This window comes from Artemia franciscana, unplaced genomic scaffold, assembly GCF_032884065.1.
Source record: "Artemia franciscana unplaced genomic scaffold, ASM3288406v1 PGA_scaffold_47, whole genome shotgun sequence".
Classification (NCBI taxonomy): domain Eukaryota; kingdom Metazoa; phylum Arthropoda; class Branchiopoda; order Anostraca; family Artemiidae; genus Artemia; species Artemia franciscana.
Genome location: NW_027062688.1, coordinates 892,176 through 906,457, shown reverse-complemented (window position 1 = coordinate 906,457; position 14,282 = coordinate 892,176). Strand labels below are relative to the sequence as shown.

Genomic DNA, 14,282 nt, shown 5'->3' with positions numbered 1-14,282 from the left:
AAATTTTTTGAGGGTTCTATTTTTTTAGTAAAATATAAAAAGGGGAGCAAAAAAAAATATACACAAATTTTACTATTTAACTTGAGGTTTAGAACCCTTGTTTTTTTTTATTTAAACTTTAAAATTATAAGAAACCAGTTCTGCTGCACTGTCTTTTTATGTAAATATAAGCGTCTATACACAAAAAGACGAATGCAACAGAGAACAGGCTTATACAGAGAAATTTACTTTCCGAAATTTACTGCCCAGCTACTTCATTATCTAGAAAAGAAAAGAAAAGTCAATCATTTGCAGACAATAGACAATATGTTTTTCCGAACTAAAAAATTTATAAAAGGATAAATTTTGAAGACTGGCTAAATACATTACAAGAGCGAAAACCTCGAGATGGTTGCGATGTCTGGTCAAGACCTTTTTTCTTCACATATAATTATGCTTGCTATTAACAAATCTTTTAGACTTTCCTGGAACATTTTGTGATATAGGAAAAGCACAGATACAAATGTGTTCCTAAAAACTGAATTAGTCAATAAAAGATAAATGCCAAATGTGAAAATGAGCACTACCTAAGGAGGGGCGGGGGTAGCATGGATTAGTTTTTGGCGGAAAAGAAATTTTCTGGGCAAAAACTTACATGGGTAGATAAGGTGTGATTTAAAAAATTTACATTTTCTAAGAGCCCCACGGAGATAAAAACCATCGAAAAAGTGATGAAGAACTAATATATTATACAATATATATATATATATATATATATATATATATATATATATATATATATATATATATATATATATATATATATATATATATATATATATATATATATGTAGCAAAGCGTATTTTACTTATTATCAATTCTGGCACCCCTTTTATTGAAATCCTTGGAAATCAAATTTAGTGAGGTCTTGGGGGATGGTGAGAAGGGTGGTGAACTGTATGAGAGTCAGGAAGGTGTACTACGTGTAACAAGGTCGTAAGAAAGACGCATTTGCACTATCAAGAACGGCTCAGGAGCGACTAGGGCCCAGCGGCCACGGGGCAACTGTTTTGAGACTAGCATTGCTAACTGATTGTGCATGCAACTGTTGTGTGACCATGGCCTTGAGGAAGTGAGGTCCAACCCACGAGGCAAACTAGATGTTACTGGTTTCCAATCAGTCTAAAACCGGTTCCGAATAAGACCCCAGTCATGGTCACAGTTGCGTTGCAGTGCTGTCCCAGACATTTTCGGGAGCTACCGTGACCATGGCCTTGAGGAAGTGAGGTCCAACCCACGAGGCAAACTAGATGTTACTGGTTTCCAATCAGTCTAAAACCGGTTCCGAATGAGACCCCAGTCATAGTCACAGTTGCGTTGCAGTGCTGTCCCAGACATTTTCGGGAGCTACCGCGTTGATATTGTCCAATTACTTTGGCTCTCAACATGTCAGACCAGGAATTAAACATGAAAGTAGACTAAAAGTAGACTAATATCATGATTGTCAAAATGGCTAGTATACAATAACTGAGCAGCTAGGGGTTTTAAGTTTAAACTTTAAGGAGAAGGTTGAGAAGAAAATCGAACTGAATCATAAGAATATATGTGTAACCAGGTAGTCAAAAGAGCACATCTGCAATATCTTAGTAATTTCTAAGGGTATTAAGTTGAAACCTTCAATCATTGGTGAGGATGGTGTCGAACAAAATCAAAGTATACTATATACACCTAAGTAGTCGAAAGGGCGCGTCTGCAAAATTTCAAGAGCGGCTAAGAGTATTTAGTAGACGCTTTCAGAGGATGCTGGGGGAGGATTCTAAACTAAATCGAAAGACACTATGTGCATCCATTTCGTCAAAATGATGAACCTATAATATAACAAGAATTGCTTTAAGTATAAAGCTGAAACCTTCGGTGCATGTTGAGATGATTCCCGAACAAATTGTCAAAAGACAGTATCCGCAACATGCCACGAACAGCTTTTGATATGAAGTCTAACTTTCAAGGAATGATCAGAGAGCAAATTGAATTCAACGATAAAATACTACCTGCATTCAGGTTGAAAAAAGGGCATATCAAAAATATCTCAGCAACTTCTTAGGGTATTAAGGTGACTTTCAGATAATTGTACAGATGGTACTGATCAAAATCAAAACGCACTATGTGCATCAAGATTGCCAAAAAGACATATTGACAGTATCTCAGGTAGTTCCATGGACCACAGTAGACACTTTCAGGGAATAAACAAACATTGTACAACAAAGTCAAAAGCAACTGTGAACATAAAGGTAAAAAAAGGGCGCATTTATAATATTTCAGGAACAACTAACAGTATTAAGTAAAAATTTCGAGTGAATATCGAGAGGTATATTGAACTAATTCAGGAGACATTAAGTGCATTATGAATGTCAATATGGCATATATGCAATAACTCGGGAACATTTAAGAGTATTAAGTGGGAACTTTCACCGAAAGTTGAGAGAAATGTTAAACTAAATAAAAAAACACTCTGTCTTGAGGGAATGCCGATGGGGATATTGAACTAAATCGGTGAACTGTATGCATCCAGGGTGTCAAAATGGTTCATCTGCAATACGGCAGGAACGGCTAAGATATTTGAAACTTTCTGTAAATATTGAAGGTGATGTTGAGCTAAATCAAATGACACTATCTCCATCCCGGATATCAGAATGAGACGTCTTCAATAGTTCATATACGGTTAATGGTATAGATTAACGCCTTAAGTAACCTAGCTGAAACTGTGAGGGAATATTGGACGGAAAGGACAAGTAGATACTAAATTTTGATTTGTTGACCGAAGGGAGCTCATCAGCAACAAAGAATGTTAAAAAAAAATATGGTTGTATTGATTCTTAGTTTGAAAGTGTGTGTTATTAGTGTGTTATATTCTTAGTGTGATCTTTTTTTGATCTCATTAAAATTTCAGGCCGTGAAGACACCTCAATAAAAGTTTCTGAACCAAGGGAATCGCAACTGGAAACAACTAGGTGTTGGGGTGGCGCGAAGCGCCACCCCAATACCAACATATATATGTTGGTGTAACACCAACATATATATATATATATATATATATATATATATATATATATATATATATATATATATATATATATATATATATACATATATATATATATATATATATATATATATATATATATATATATATATATATATATATATATATATATATATATCTATATATATAAAAATAAGTTGTCTGTCTGTGGATGTGTGGGTCTGTCAGGTGACGTCATGTTTCTGTGTCGACTGACGTCATGAAGTTAGTTGTCGTCATTTTTGCTATGACGGTGACGTCATTAAAGATATTTAAGACATATATGTTCACGTAGAAATCTATTAATGTTTAAGTTTAAAATGACTGATGAACTTACAATGGCAAAAGCCGATGAAGATGCTCAAAGAGTCTATGCCAAAAAACTTGCTGCTGATAGAGAAAGTCAGAAAAGAAAGCGTGCCGAGGAATCAAAAGAACAGCAAGGAAACAGGCTTGAGGCTGATAGAGAAAGAAAGAACAGAAAGCGTGCCGAGGAACTACCAGAGCAACGCGAAAGCAGACTTGCTGCTAAAAGAGAAAGTGAAAAAAGAAGGCGTGCCGAGGAATCAAAAGAACAGCAAGGAAACAGGCTTGAGGCTGATAGAGAAAGAAAGAACAGAAAGCGTGCCGAGGAACTACCAGAGCAACGCGAAAGCAGACTTGCTGCTAAAAGAGAAAGTGAAAAAAGAAGGCGTGCCGAGGAATCACAAAAACAGCAAGAAATCAGGCTTGCTGCTGATAGAGAAAGTAAGAAAAGAAAGCGTGCCGAGGAGACAATGTCTAAAATTTGTCCCTATTGCAAGGCCTTGAAATTCAATGGTGAAACAATGGGAATAATAATATTTATTTCTAACCCACTTACATCAAAAAGATAAATAGTGGAGTAAAAACTTGAAGAACAACGGAAAACAAATAACAAATAAAAAAACAAATAACAAAAAAACGAGAGTCAACAATAGACATTAATCATACAAACGGATCAGACCGTGGTGAGGCGACAAACGCCGATACGCCGTTTCTGAGAGCTTTTTGTGTAGATCAGTCAGCTTCTCAGTAATGTTCGGAAGATGGAACTTTTTGATTATCTTTCGATTCTTATACCACAGAGGAAGATACAGAAGAAATTTACAGAAACGGAAATAAGAGGCTCGAATATCGCTAATATCTTTTTTCTTAAATATAGGGTAAAGCCCAGAAAGGTAAAGAACAGAATGATCTGAAAAAGTAGAATAAAGCTTACCAAGGGCAATACGATTGTATTTCCCTCGATTGGCTACAATTTTAGAGTAACCAATCTGGATTTTCACTCTAGCATCCCAGACAGCACGCTCCCGAAGAGTTTTAAGATTTTTTGTAAGTGTAATACCCAACCACCGGATCGAATCTACATGAGGGATAGAAAAATTTTGAAATAGGAATTTTGCCAATAGAGGAATTAACTTCCTCTATTGGCTGCACCACCAGAGCCATAATATTAATGCCAAGTAAAAAAATGAACTGAAAATCGAATTTATTTTGATAGGGAACGTTTTTTTTTTCTACACAGAAAATGTTAGTTTTTATATTGAAACGTACATTGAAATATATATATATATATATATATATATATATATATATATATATATATATATATATATATATATATATATATATACTAGCTGTTGGGGTGGCGCGAAGCCACCCCAACACCAAGTTAACGTCGGAACAAAAAGACATTTATGATACGATAATGCATTGTGTCGATAACAACGTTGGAGAAATTTTCTTTTTGGATGCGCCAGGAGGTACTGGTAAAACGTTTGTGATAAAACTGATTCTGGCATCAATTCGATCAAAAAATGATATAGCGTTGGCAATTGCGTCGTCCAGAATAGCCGCAACATTGCTGCCAGGTGGAAGAACTGCTCATTCCGCTTTGAAATTGCCTCTGAATTTGCATTCTACAGAAACTCCCACGTGCAATATTTCCAAATCATCTGGGATGGGTAAAGTATTGCAGAAATGCAAACTTATTATTTGGGATGAGTGCACAATGGCACACAAAAAATCACTCGAGGCTCTGGATCAATGCTTGAAAGATTTGCGAGGGAAGTCTAAACCCTTTGGCAGCACATTAATATTGCTTGCGGGAGATTTCAGGCAAACATTACCTATAATACCTAGATCAACTCCCGCAGACGAAATGAATGCTTGCCTGAAAAATTCTAATTTATGGGCACACGTAAAAATATTAAAATTAACTACAATTGCTGGCAATTGGAAACGGAAAGCTCCCAGTAGACTCAATTTCAGGACGTATACAACTACCTGCTGATTTCTGTAATTTAGTGACGTCCAAAAATGAATTGATTGAAAAAGTATTTCCGAATATTCTAAAAAATTATAAAAATAATAAATGGCTAAGTGAAAGAGCGATTCTCGCACCCAAAAATATAGACGTCCACGAAATCAACAATATTGTTTTGACCAAGATTCGAGACCAGGCAGTCCTTTACAAGTCAGTCGACACAGTTTTGGAACCAAATGAAGCGGTTAATTATCCATCTGAATTTTTAAATTCCATACCAATAATTTTTTAAATCCCCGTACCAATAATACTTTTAAGAAATATCAACCCACCAAAGCTTTGCAATGGCACGCGACTTGCCGTAAAAAAAAACAATGGAAAACCTAATAGAGGCCACAATCTTGACAGGGCCTTTTGAGGGTGAGGCTGTTCTTATTCCTCGCATTCCCATGATTCCAACGGATCTGCCTTTTCAATTTAAAAGATTGCAATTCCCAATTCGATTAGCATTTGCAATCACCATTAACAAAGCTCAAGGTCAATCATTAGAAAAATGTGGTATAGATCTTAATACTGATTGTTTTTCCCATGGACAATTGTACTTTGCATGTTCGAGGGTCGGTAAACCTGACAATCTATTTATATGCAGCGACAATTGGACAGCGAAGAATGTTGTATATTCGCAAGTTTTACGCAGTAAATTTGTATTGTATCTATCTATCTATCTATCTATATAAAAGCGAGTTGTGTGTAGGCATGTTTGTTTGTTTGTAAAAAGAGCGTTTGCATATGACGTCATTATTAGTACATACGGCTTTGTATATGCACAGACAGTATTTGTATATGCACAGACGGGTGACACGAAGCGCCACCCCAACAGCTAGTATATATATATGTATATATTTATGACCCACTTACATAAAATAAAAATAGTGGAGTAAACACAAGCGAAAATCAACAACAACATTACAGAAAAAAAAATAAATCAAACAGCATTAAGTCACCAAAAATAATTAAACGATAATAACGTTAAATAAATAATTTTAATGAAAAAAAAAAAAACAAATTAAGCCATGATGAGGCGACAATCGCCGATACGCTGTTTCCGAAATCTTTTTGTGTAAACCATTCTGCCAGTCAGCTAATAAAGGATTACAAAGAAAACCTGGATTGTGATATTTCACTGACATGGCAAATCGGGAATCCAGACTGCCAATAAAAACATTTCTTTTAAATCTCTTGTAGGAAGGATATAACAAGATATTTACTCCTTCCTTCAGACTCCTGACGCAAATAGACGAAATAATAGTAACTCAGGAGATTGAGCTCTCTAGTATTCTCAAAGATTCATGGGGAAACTACGTTTTTAACAACTTGTGACGCAAGTTAGGTTCCCATGAACTGATGTAGAGTTTTGGTTACATTCTAGGAACTCCGGATTTCAGAAATTAATCCCGCTCTGAAAAAATTAACTTGCTTCGACTGCTTTAGATTTGCTTGGACTGCAAGTTCAAGTAAGAAACGAAAAGCTAAAAAGTGCAAAGGAAAAGGCACAAACATGAAAGGTATAGAGAGAGAGAGAGAGAGAGAGAGAGAGAGAAAGAGAGAGAAGTGAGTCTGCATTACATTAAATTCTTTACCTTTTGAGACGCGACATAATATATTTTTTTTTTGAAATGGCAATTTTTTAAGAATGGATAGGGGCATGTCACATTTGTAAAGGTCTTGGCTACATTTTCAGTATAAGTCTATTTTTCTGTAATTGCAGATATTAAATACACCAGGAGTGGTACATCAGACTCAGTAAGAGCTCTCATTTGCGCAAAGGTTTCGTTATAAATACAACAAAAAACAAATAGCTATGTACAAGTTATTCATGAGCCAATGAGCTTTGGTGATACAATTTAAATTCGCGGATCGTAATTTAGACATGTCATAAATTAAAAAGTTGACTTATATACTCATACTACGCAAGTACGTTAAATTACACAAATACGTAAGCATGAACACCGATTAATATGTAGTAAGACTCCGTCCTAAATTCGAACAGCATTATAGTGCGCACAGGAGCCCAGATCTGAAAAATATATTTGGAGGCCAGATCTGAATCATGAACGTGGCACAGGTCACGCCATTATTGCTTTCTGGGGAAAAGGTTACGTTAGTGTGATGAAGTCCAAATATAAAATTTCCGCATCTACTTACCTGTTTGCCAAGGGTTTGCAATTAAAGCAAGTACAGTGAGTATTAGCGTTGCCAAAATAAATATGATTGAACAAAATATGGCCAGCCAATTAAAACGGTATTTATTAGGTTGCGTCAATCGAAGATACGGAATACAACATACTGCCAATCCGATACTAAGCTAGAATATAGGAATAGACAAATAAGAAAAGAAAAGAATAGAAGAAAAGAAAGGAACATATCGTGCTTCACTATGTCAATGGTTATATTCAACAGATCAGTTGTCATAAAGTACAAAAGGCTAAAAATCATCCAGAACCATTGATAGCACAAAGGGAGTTGACGATTTTTGACATTTTAGTTAGCTTTATTTTTCTTTTCTTTTTTTTAGAGATACTGGTAGCAACCCTTGCGACAACTGGAACAGAAACCCGGGTATAGGTATTTTGTATCATTAAAAGTGGAGATTGGTCTAGAATGTTAGATCCTTCGGAGAAAACAATCAATTCAGAGGCTAAATTTATTTTTATTTAACATTTTCCGTTGAAGGTAACAACAATTTATAGTCTTTAATGAGAATTAATTGATTAATATTATTCCCATTCCACAATGGATAATATAAACCATAAGCAACTTTTTTTTAATTATAAGTAGAAAAGGACTACATTCCATAAATTACATTCATTCCATCCATAAATACATTCCAAATATTTTATGGGCTAATTTTGCTGTTATCTGACATTTTCGACTGGAGGTAGTAACAAATAATTATGATCATTCGGAATAACTGATTATTGAGTATCATTCCCGTTTAACACAATGACTAACATAAAGTAATAGGCGATTTGTATGATTAAATGTGCATAACGGACAAGATGTTAGCCCCTTTTACATATTATGAGTGTTTTAGGGGCTAATATTTGCTGTTATCTGCAATTTTAGACTGAAGGTAATAACAATAGCTAATTATCATTCAGATTAATTAATTATTTGGTATGATTCCTGTTATAAGAAGAGGGTTCAGGTATTACTAAAAGTGCATAAAGGACTACAATGTTAGCCCGTTTAATATATTATAAGCGCTTTAGGGGTTCGATTTCTAAGTATTTTCCATTCTAGGCCGAAGGTCATAAAAATTATAAATGATCATTAAGGATTATTAACTATATGGTATCATTACTGTTCTAAGACAATAGATAACACAAAATATGGACGATTTGTAGAATTAAAAATACAAAAAGAAGCACAATGTTAGTCCATTTTATATAAAAGGGTCGTAAGGCTAAATTTGTCGTTATCTGTCATTCTAGGCCTATATAATGACAATCACAATAACTAATTATTTGGCATTCTTCCCATTCCAAGACAATGGTTGACATAAAATATGGGCTATTTGTATTATTAAAAATGCACATCAGACAAAATGTTATCCCCTTTATATGTTATAAGCATTTCATGGGCCAAATTCGTTGATACATTCCCATCAGGACTGAAGATAATAACAAATAATTAGTGATGTGCCGGGATAATTAATGATTTGGTATGATTTCCTTCCCCATATAATGGATAACATAAATATGGGCGACTTGTATTATTAAAAGTACAAAACTGACACAATGTTAGCCCTTTTTATATATTATAAGCATCTTAAGGACTAAACTTGTTGGTATCTGCTATCTTAGGCTGAATGTAATTATAAGCTAGAATAATTAATTATTCGGTATGATTTCCGTTTTAAGACGATGGATAACATAAAATATAGACGATTTGTATTTCAAAAATTTTAGAACGGAATACAATTTTAAATTTGTCAAAAGGGCTCAATTTGTTGTTAACTGCCAATTTAGACTGAAGGTTATAGGCTAATTGGATTCTGAAATACTCAACGTAAATAAAAACATAAAAATTATTAATGAAAGATCTAAAGCCGAGCTGAGCAACCATGAGAAGACTCGGACAATAAACAAGAGCTAAGAGCTATAAGATATCTGAGTTACGAGTTCCTTCTAAATATGAAGTTTCATGAAGATCCAATCACTCTTTCGTAAGTTAAAAATACGTCATTTTTTCTTATTTTTCAGAATTACCCCCCTTCCCAATTGAGCGGATCCGTTCCAATTATGTAAATCACGTATGCAAGACTTCTGCTTATTTTTCCAACCAAGTTTCACTCCAATCCCTCCAATCTAAGTGTTTCCATCATTTTAGGTTTCCCCACCCCAAACTTCCCCCAATGTCACCTGATCCGGTCAGGATTTAAAATAAAAGCTTTGAGACACGATATCCTTCTAAATATCAAATTTCATGGAGATCCGATCACCCGTTCGTAAGTTGAAAATACCTCATTTTTTCTAATTTTTAAGAATTACTCCCCCCCCCAACTACCCCAAAGAGAGCGAATCAGTTCCGATTATGTCAATCATGTATCTGGGACTTGCGCTTATTTTCCCCATCAAGTTTCATCCCGATCCCTCCACTCTAAGTGTTTTCCAAGATTTTAGGTTCCCCCCCCCCAGATGGTCAAATCAGGAAAACGACTATTTCTAATTTAATATGGTCCGGTCCCTGATACGCTTGCCAAATTTCATCGTCTTAGCTTACCTGGAAGTGCCTAAAGTAGCAAAACCGGGACCGACAGAATTGGCGACAGAATGTCACTTGGTTAATACCAAGTGCCATAAAAAACAAAGCCAAAAAACGGGGCACATTCACAGATGAAAAATGCATCACTAGTATTTCAACTACATATACAACAAGTTGACTTCACCGCAAGCAAAGAAGAATTAAAAAACAATAAGAAAACGGCAACAAGAATTTAATGAAAGTAGAACAAAAAAAAAGAATCGAAAATACATGCGAGTTATTCATTCGAAATTAATGACTGAAACGAACAAAAGTAACTCAATTTTGTATCTAATTTGTAACTCATTTTGAATTTTTTTTTTCTTCGGAAGGTTTACCTTTACTCGTATTTTATTTTTAGTCTTGAGAAATTTAAATATTTATATGTTGCAGATGAAAACAACTTTTTTTTGCTTTTTAGTGCATTTGGAGATTAAAGCACTAAAAAGGTTGTATATATATATATATATATATATTGATATTTGTTTGTATATATTGATATATTGATATTTCTTGATATTTGTTTGATCTATTAGGAAAGAAATGTATATCCTCTTTTATTTTATCCTAACAATTCCGATTCATGCTTCACACAAAGAGCTGGGGATGATGATGATAAATTTTATGTGGTGCCCAGAGGAAGTAGGATATCCCTGAGGGAAGTAGGCCTTGCTAAGACTTATCCAAAAATAAAATCCTACTAATGTTAATTTTAATCTTTACTCAAACATTGGCCGTCATGCCCAGTGTCTGGTGATGACACGGGGTATTTAGTCTAATACGCTACACAGACAAGATGAAATGAAAGTAGATGGCGTCGCGAAATGTGGCAAAGGATAATTATGACTGTGGGTGAAGATTAAGGGGAAGCGGACAATGGATAAAACTCGATAGTGACCGCACCTGGGGGCATAAACAGTGCAGGGGCCCAAACCTGTCCTAGCCAAAAAGCAGACTGCTTTATCATTTGCCGCATACTCTCGTACATTATCAATGTGCACTGACAAGCAAACCAGAAAGAGGGTTGAAATGACGCATAGGAGGCATCACCGAGTTGTACAAACGCGAGATATGAAAATATGCGTATACACACTTGTATAGCAGGAAAAACCTGACGATAGAAAACTGTAAATCAATGAATGATGTTAAAATCATGGACCCTCCACACCCAGGACGCTTGAGCATGAACTCTGATGTACTGCTGAACAGCGAAACATCTGGGTCAACAATTGTTGATCACATAGCATCACAACCGGTGCCCCTCAGGAAGGGTGCTATAAAGACCCAAGAGTAGCTAGCAATAGCTTCCAAAGTAATAGTCGGGACAGGAGGCAACAATCTCCGTGGACACGTGAAGCGCCGACATGGCGAAAGAAAAAAAATTATTGAAAAGAAATCTGAGGTGCTAGACAGATGTTATATTGCTGGTCCCTCTCTTTCTAGTGACGACTGTTACTTGCTTAAGCTGGTCCGAATCTTGCAGGTGGTACTCTCTATAAGAAATGGGAAAACAACAGCAGTGACCTTGAAACAAACAAGGAAGTCGTCTGTAGAAAGAGATAGGCAAGACCAATATAAAAACACCATGAGGGAGGGGACATCAATAGTTCATCGAACTAGGCTTGAAGATGAAAGGAATGCCCCTTTGAAGATGACCAGGGCAAAAAAACGAGTAAAACCTCATGTTGCCTGCCCAAAAATAAGCTTTTCACAAGCTGTAAACTCATCCAAACTTATACTCGGCGAACGTTCGAAGAAGAAGGACGTCCAAAGCATTGTATATGGCCTGGACGATAAAATCTAAAGTGGAACTGACTTCTGTCCTGATACTTCTCCACAAGACTGGGAGGAGCTTCATCAAGACACGAAGTCAGGACGATAAACCAGATGCATGGGTAAAAGATGTAACTAATGATGCTGGATTCTGGCATGAAGGATATGCACTTCCATAGAAGGATTTTTCTGTAAATGACCGGTCATACGAGGCATTGGAAAGGCTTATAAATCTTATTGTTTTCTGTAACAGAAGATTAATATATCGAGGCATTATATCAAGAGGGATGTCTCATAAACGCACATGGCCATTAGCGCGGATTTGATGAAAGAAATTATGAAGCAAGATTTCCAAGTCCCAAGTGAGATGAGGGAACATATGCTTCTCAGCCCGTTGTAAAAGAAAGTGGCGGAGATATCTTGTGTAAATTAGGGTATGGCTTTGCACTAAGGACAACCAAGTCGTATCTTCATCACAAACATTACTAAGTTCGTTAAATGCCGGAATAATTGTCACAAAGGCATCCTAATAAGGGTGCTGGCGAATATTCCAAAATTCATAGCAATAGTGCATAAGCCTTAGACTGTAGCAGAAATAGGCAAGGGAAACATCAAAGAAGCATGCTCCATAAACATAAAGAGGCAAGCACAAAAAAAATAAAGAATTTGAAAATAGTTGAAAAAACAAACAAAAAAACAATGACTCGAAGGATAATGAGGATTGTCATCCAAACAAATGATTCCGGGGATTTGGATGGATATCCAGAAGGATAGACACTCCTTAAGATTCCTCCAGGTCCACTTAGGGAACGTCTCGAAAGCAAATTCTATGTATAAAAGATTTTCTTCATTTTTAGCTTTATTTTCATCCTTTACACTCATTGAAAAAAAAATACATGCTGTATTTTTTCCATACTTATTTTTCATTAAAGCTCAAGTCGAACTTTAGCGTAAAGAGCAGGGATTGAAAAGAGGGGCTGACCATCCACGTATTTAGTACAATTTCTGTTTCAAGTTTTTCATTCGTTGTTTTAATTTCGAGTTTTAATTTCGTTGTTTACTTTTAGATGAAAAATACCTTTTTAATCTTAACTAGATACAACGGATAGATTCATCAAAAACTGAGTTTATACAAATATGCGCTGACATGTTTAAGTTTAATTTTCTCACTTAAAGTTTCAGACGGATTGGACATTTCTAGCACAAAATGTATATTTTTACTCATTCGACCTATTTTTTTTATTGCCAAAGATATCAGTCATGCATATGCATTGAACAACATTTAAAAAAAAATCGCCTACTGAGAATTCTAAATCACATACTGAAAATGCATAATGTCAAGTAGTTTCAGTTGGGCATTACTCCATCCATCAGCAAGTACTAAGTCACACTCCTACTTTTCCATTTCGAAATGTAGTAACAGCTTTTATCTCAATCACACGAGAGAGAAAGAGAGAGAGTGAGAAAGATAGATAGAAAGAGAGAGAGAGTAAACGTAGTTGAATAGTGACAATGAAGTAACTATAGATATAAAGCGACTGAAAAGTAACTAATCGAATTAACAGGTAGTAAGCTCTGTGATTTGCCACAATTGTTATTGCCCTGCACTTATAAACGAACTTGAAATAAGACAAAATAGAAAAAATAAGAGATGTTTTTTATAAGAATAATAGAAAGTAAAGAAACAAAACTCGACACAAAAGGTTGAAATACAATACCAAAGAAAATTTTGCTTTAATAATACGTTTAGGTCCAAGGGTATCTACAAAACTGGGGGTCAGGACAAGAAAAGACTTTCGAATCGGGTCCAAGGTTTTAGATAATACTTGTTAACTGGTAGGAGACACTGCCGGACAGTCAGTCAGTTCAAGTCCAATATCTCCAGAAATAGATGCTGTACACCCAAAGGGTTTAACAGTTAAAATAAACTTGTTGGACTCCAATAAAAAGGTTTGAGAGCCATAGCTAATTGGAGTAAAGCCAAGACAGATAGTCTGAGTGAGAGGCAAAGCTGCCATAACCCTTTTCCAGAATTGTATAAAAATTACGTCATTTCACTGGTTGATATGTAAAGAATTTTTTTTCACCTAGCGGTAAAAAGATTGGATGTAAACGCGAATTGAAACACCTTTCTCAACAACGTCATACATAGAATACGTAATGTAAAACAGTCTGATTTCGCCATTGTTCCATCAATATCGGTAAGTGCTAAACCAAATCTCTAATTATTCCAAATTGGCTCCTAAAGTGTTTTAAAGCTACTTTTAAAAGAGACCAGAATAATGCATAGGAATTAAAAAGAAAATGGAAAGAAATGAGTGTCCTAACACACAACGACATAGTAAGGTGGGGGAATA

The 14,282-nt window shown here is 35.4% G+C and overlaps 1 protein-coding gene across 1 annotated transcript in view; it reads right to left on the bottom strand.

Annotated features, from left to right (window-relative positions):
• Positions 1-238: 238 nt before the first annotated feature.
• LOC136041854 (uncharacterized) overlaps positions 239-14,282 on the bottom strand; it is a 28,893-nt gene continuing 14,849 nt past the window's right edge. The window contains exons 4-5 of the mRNA XM_065726631.1: positions 7,552-7,711; positions 239-261 (exon numbers count right to left, since the gene is read on the bottom strand). Coding sequence (XP_065582703.1) covers positions 239-261; positions 7,552-7,711 — 183 coding nt within the window. The remainder of the gene's footprint in view (positions 262-7,551; positions 7,712-14,282) is intronic.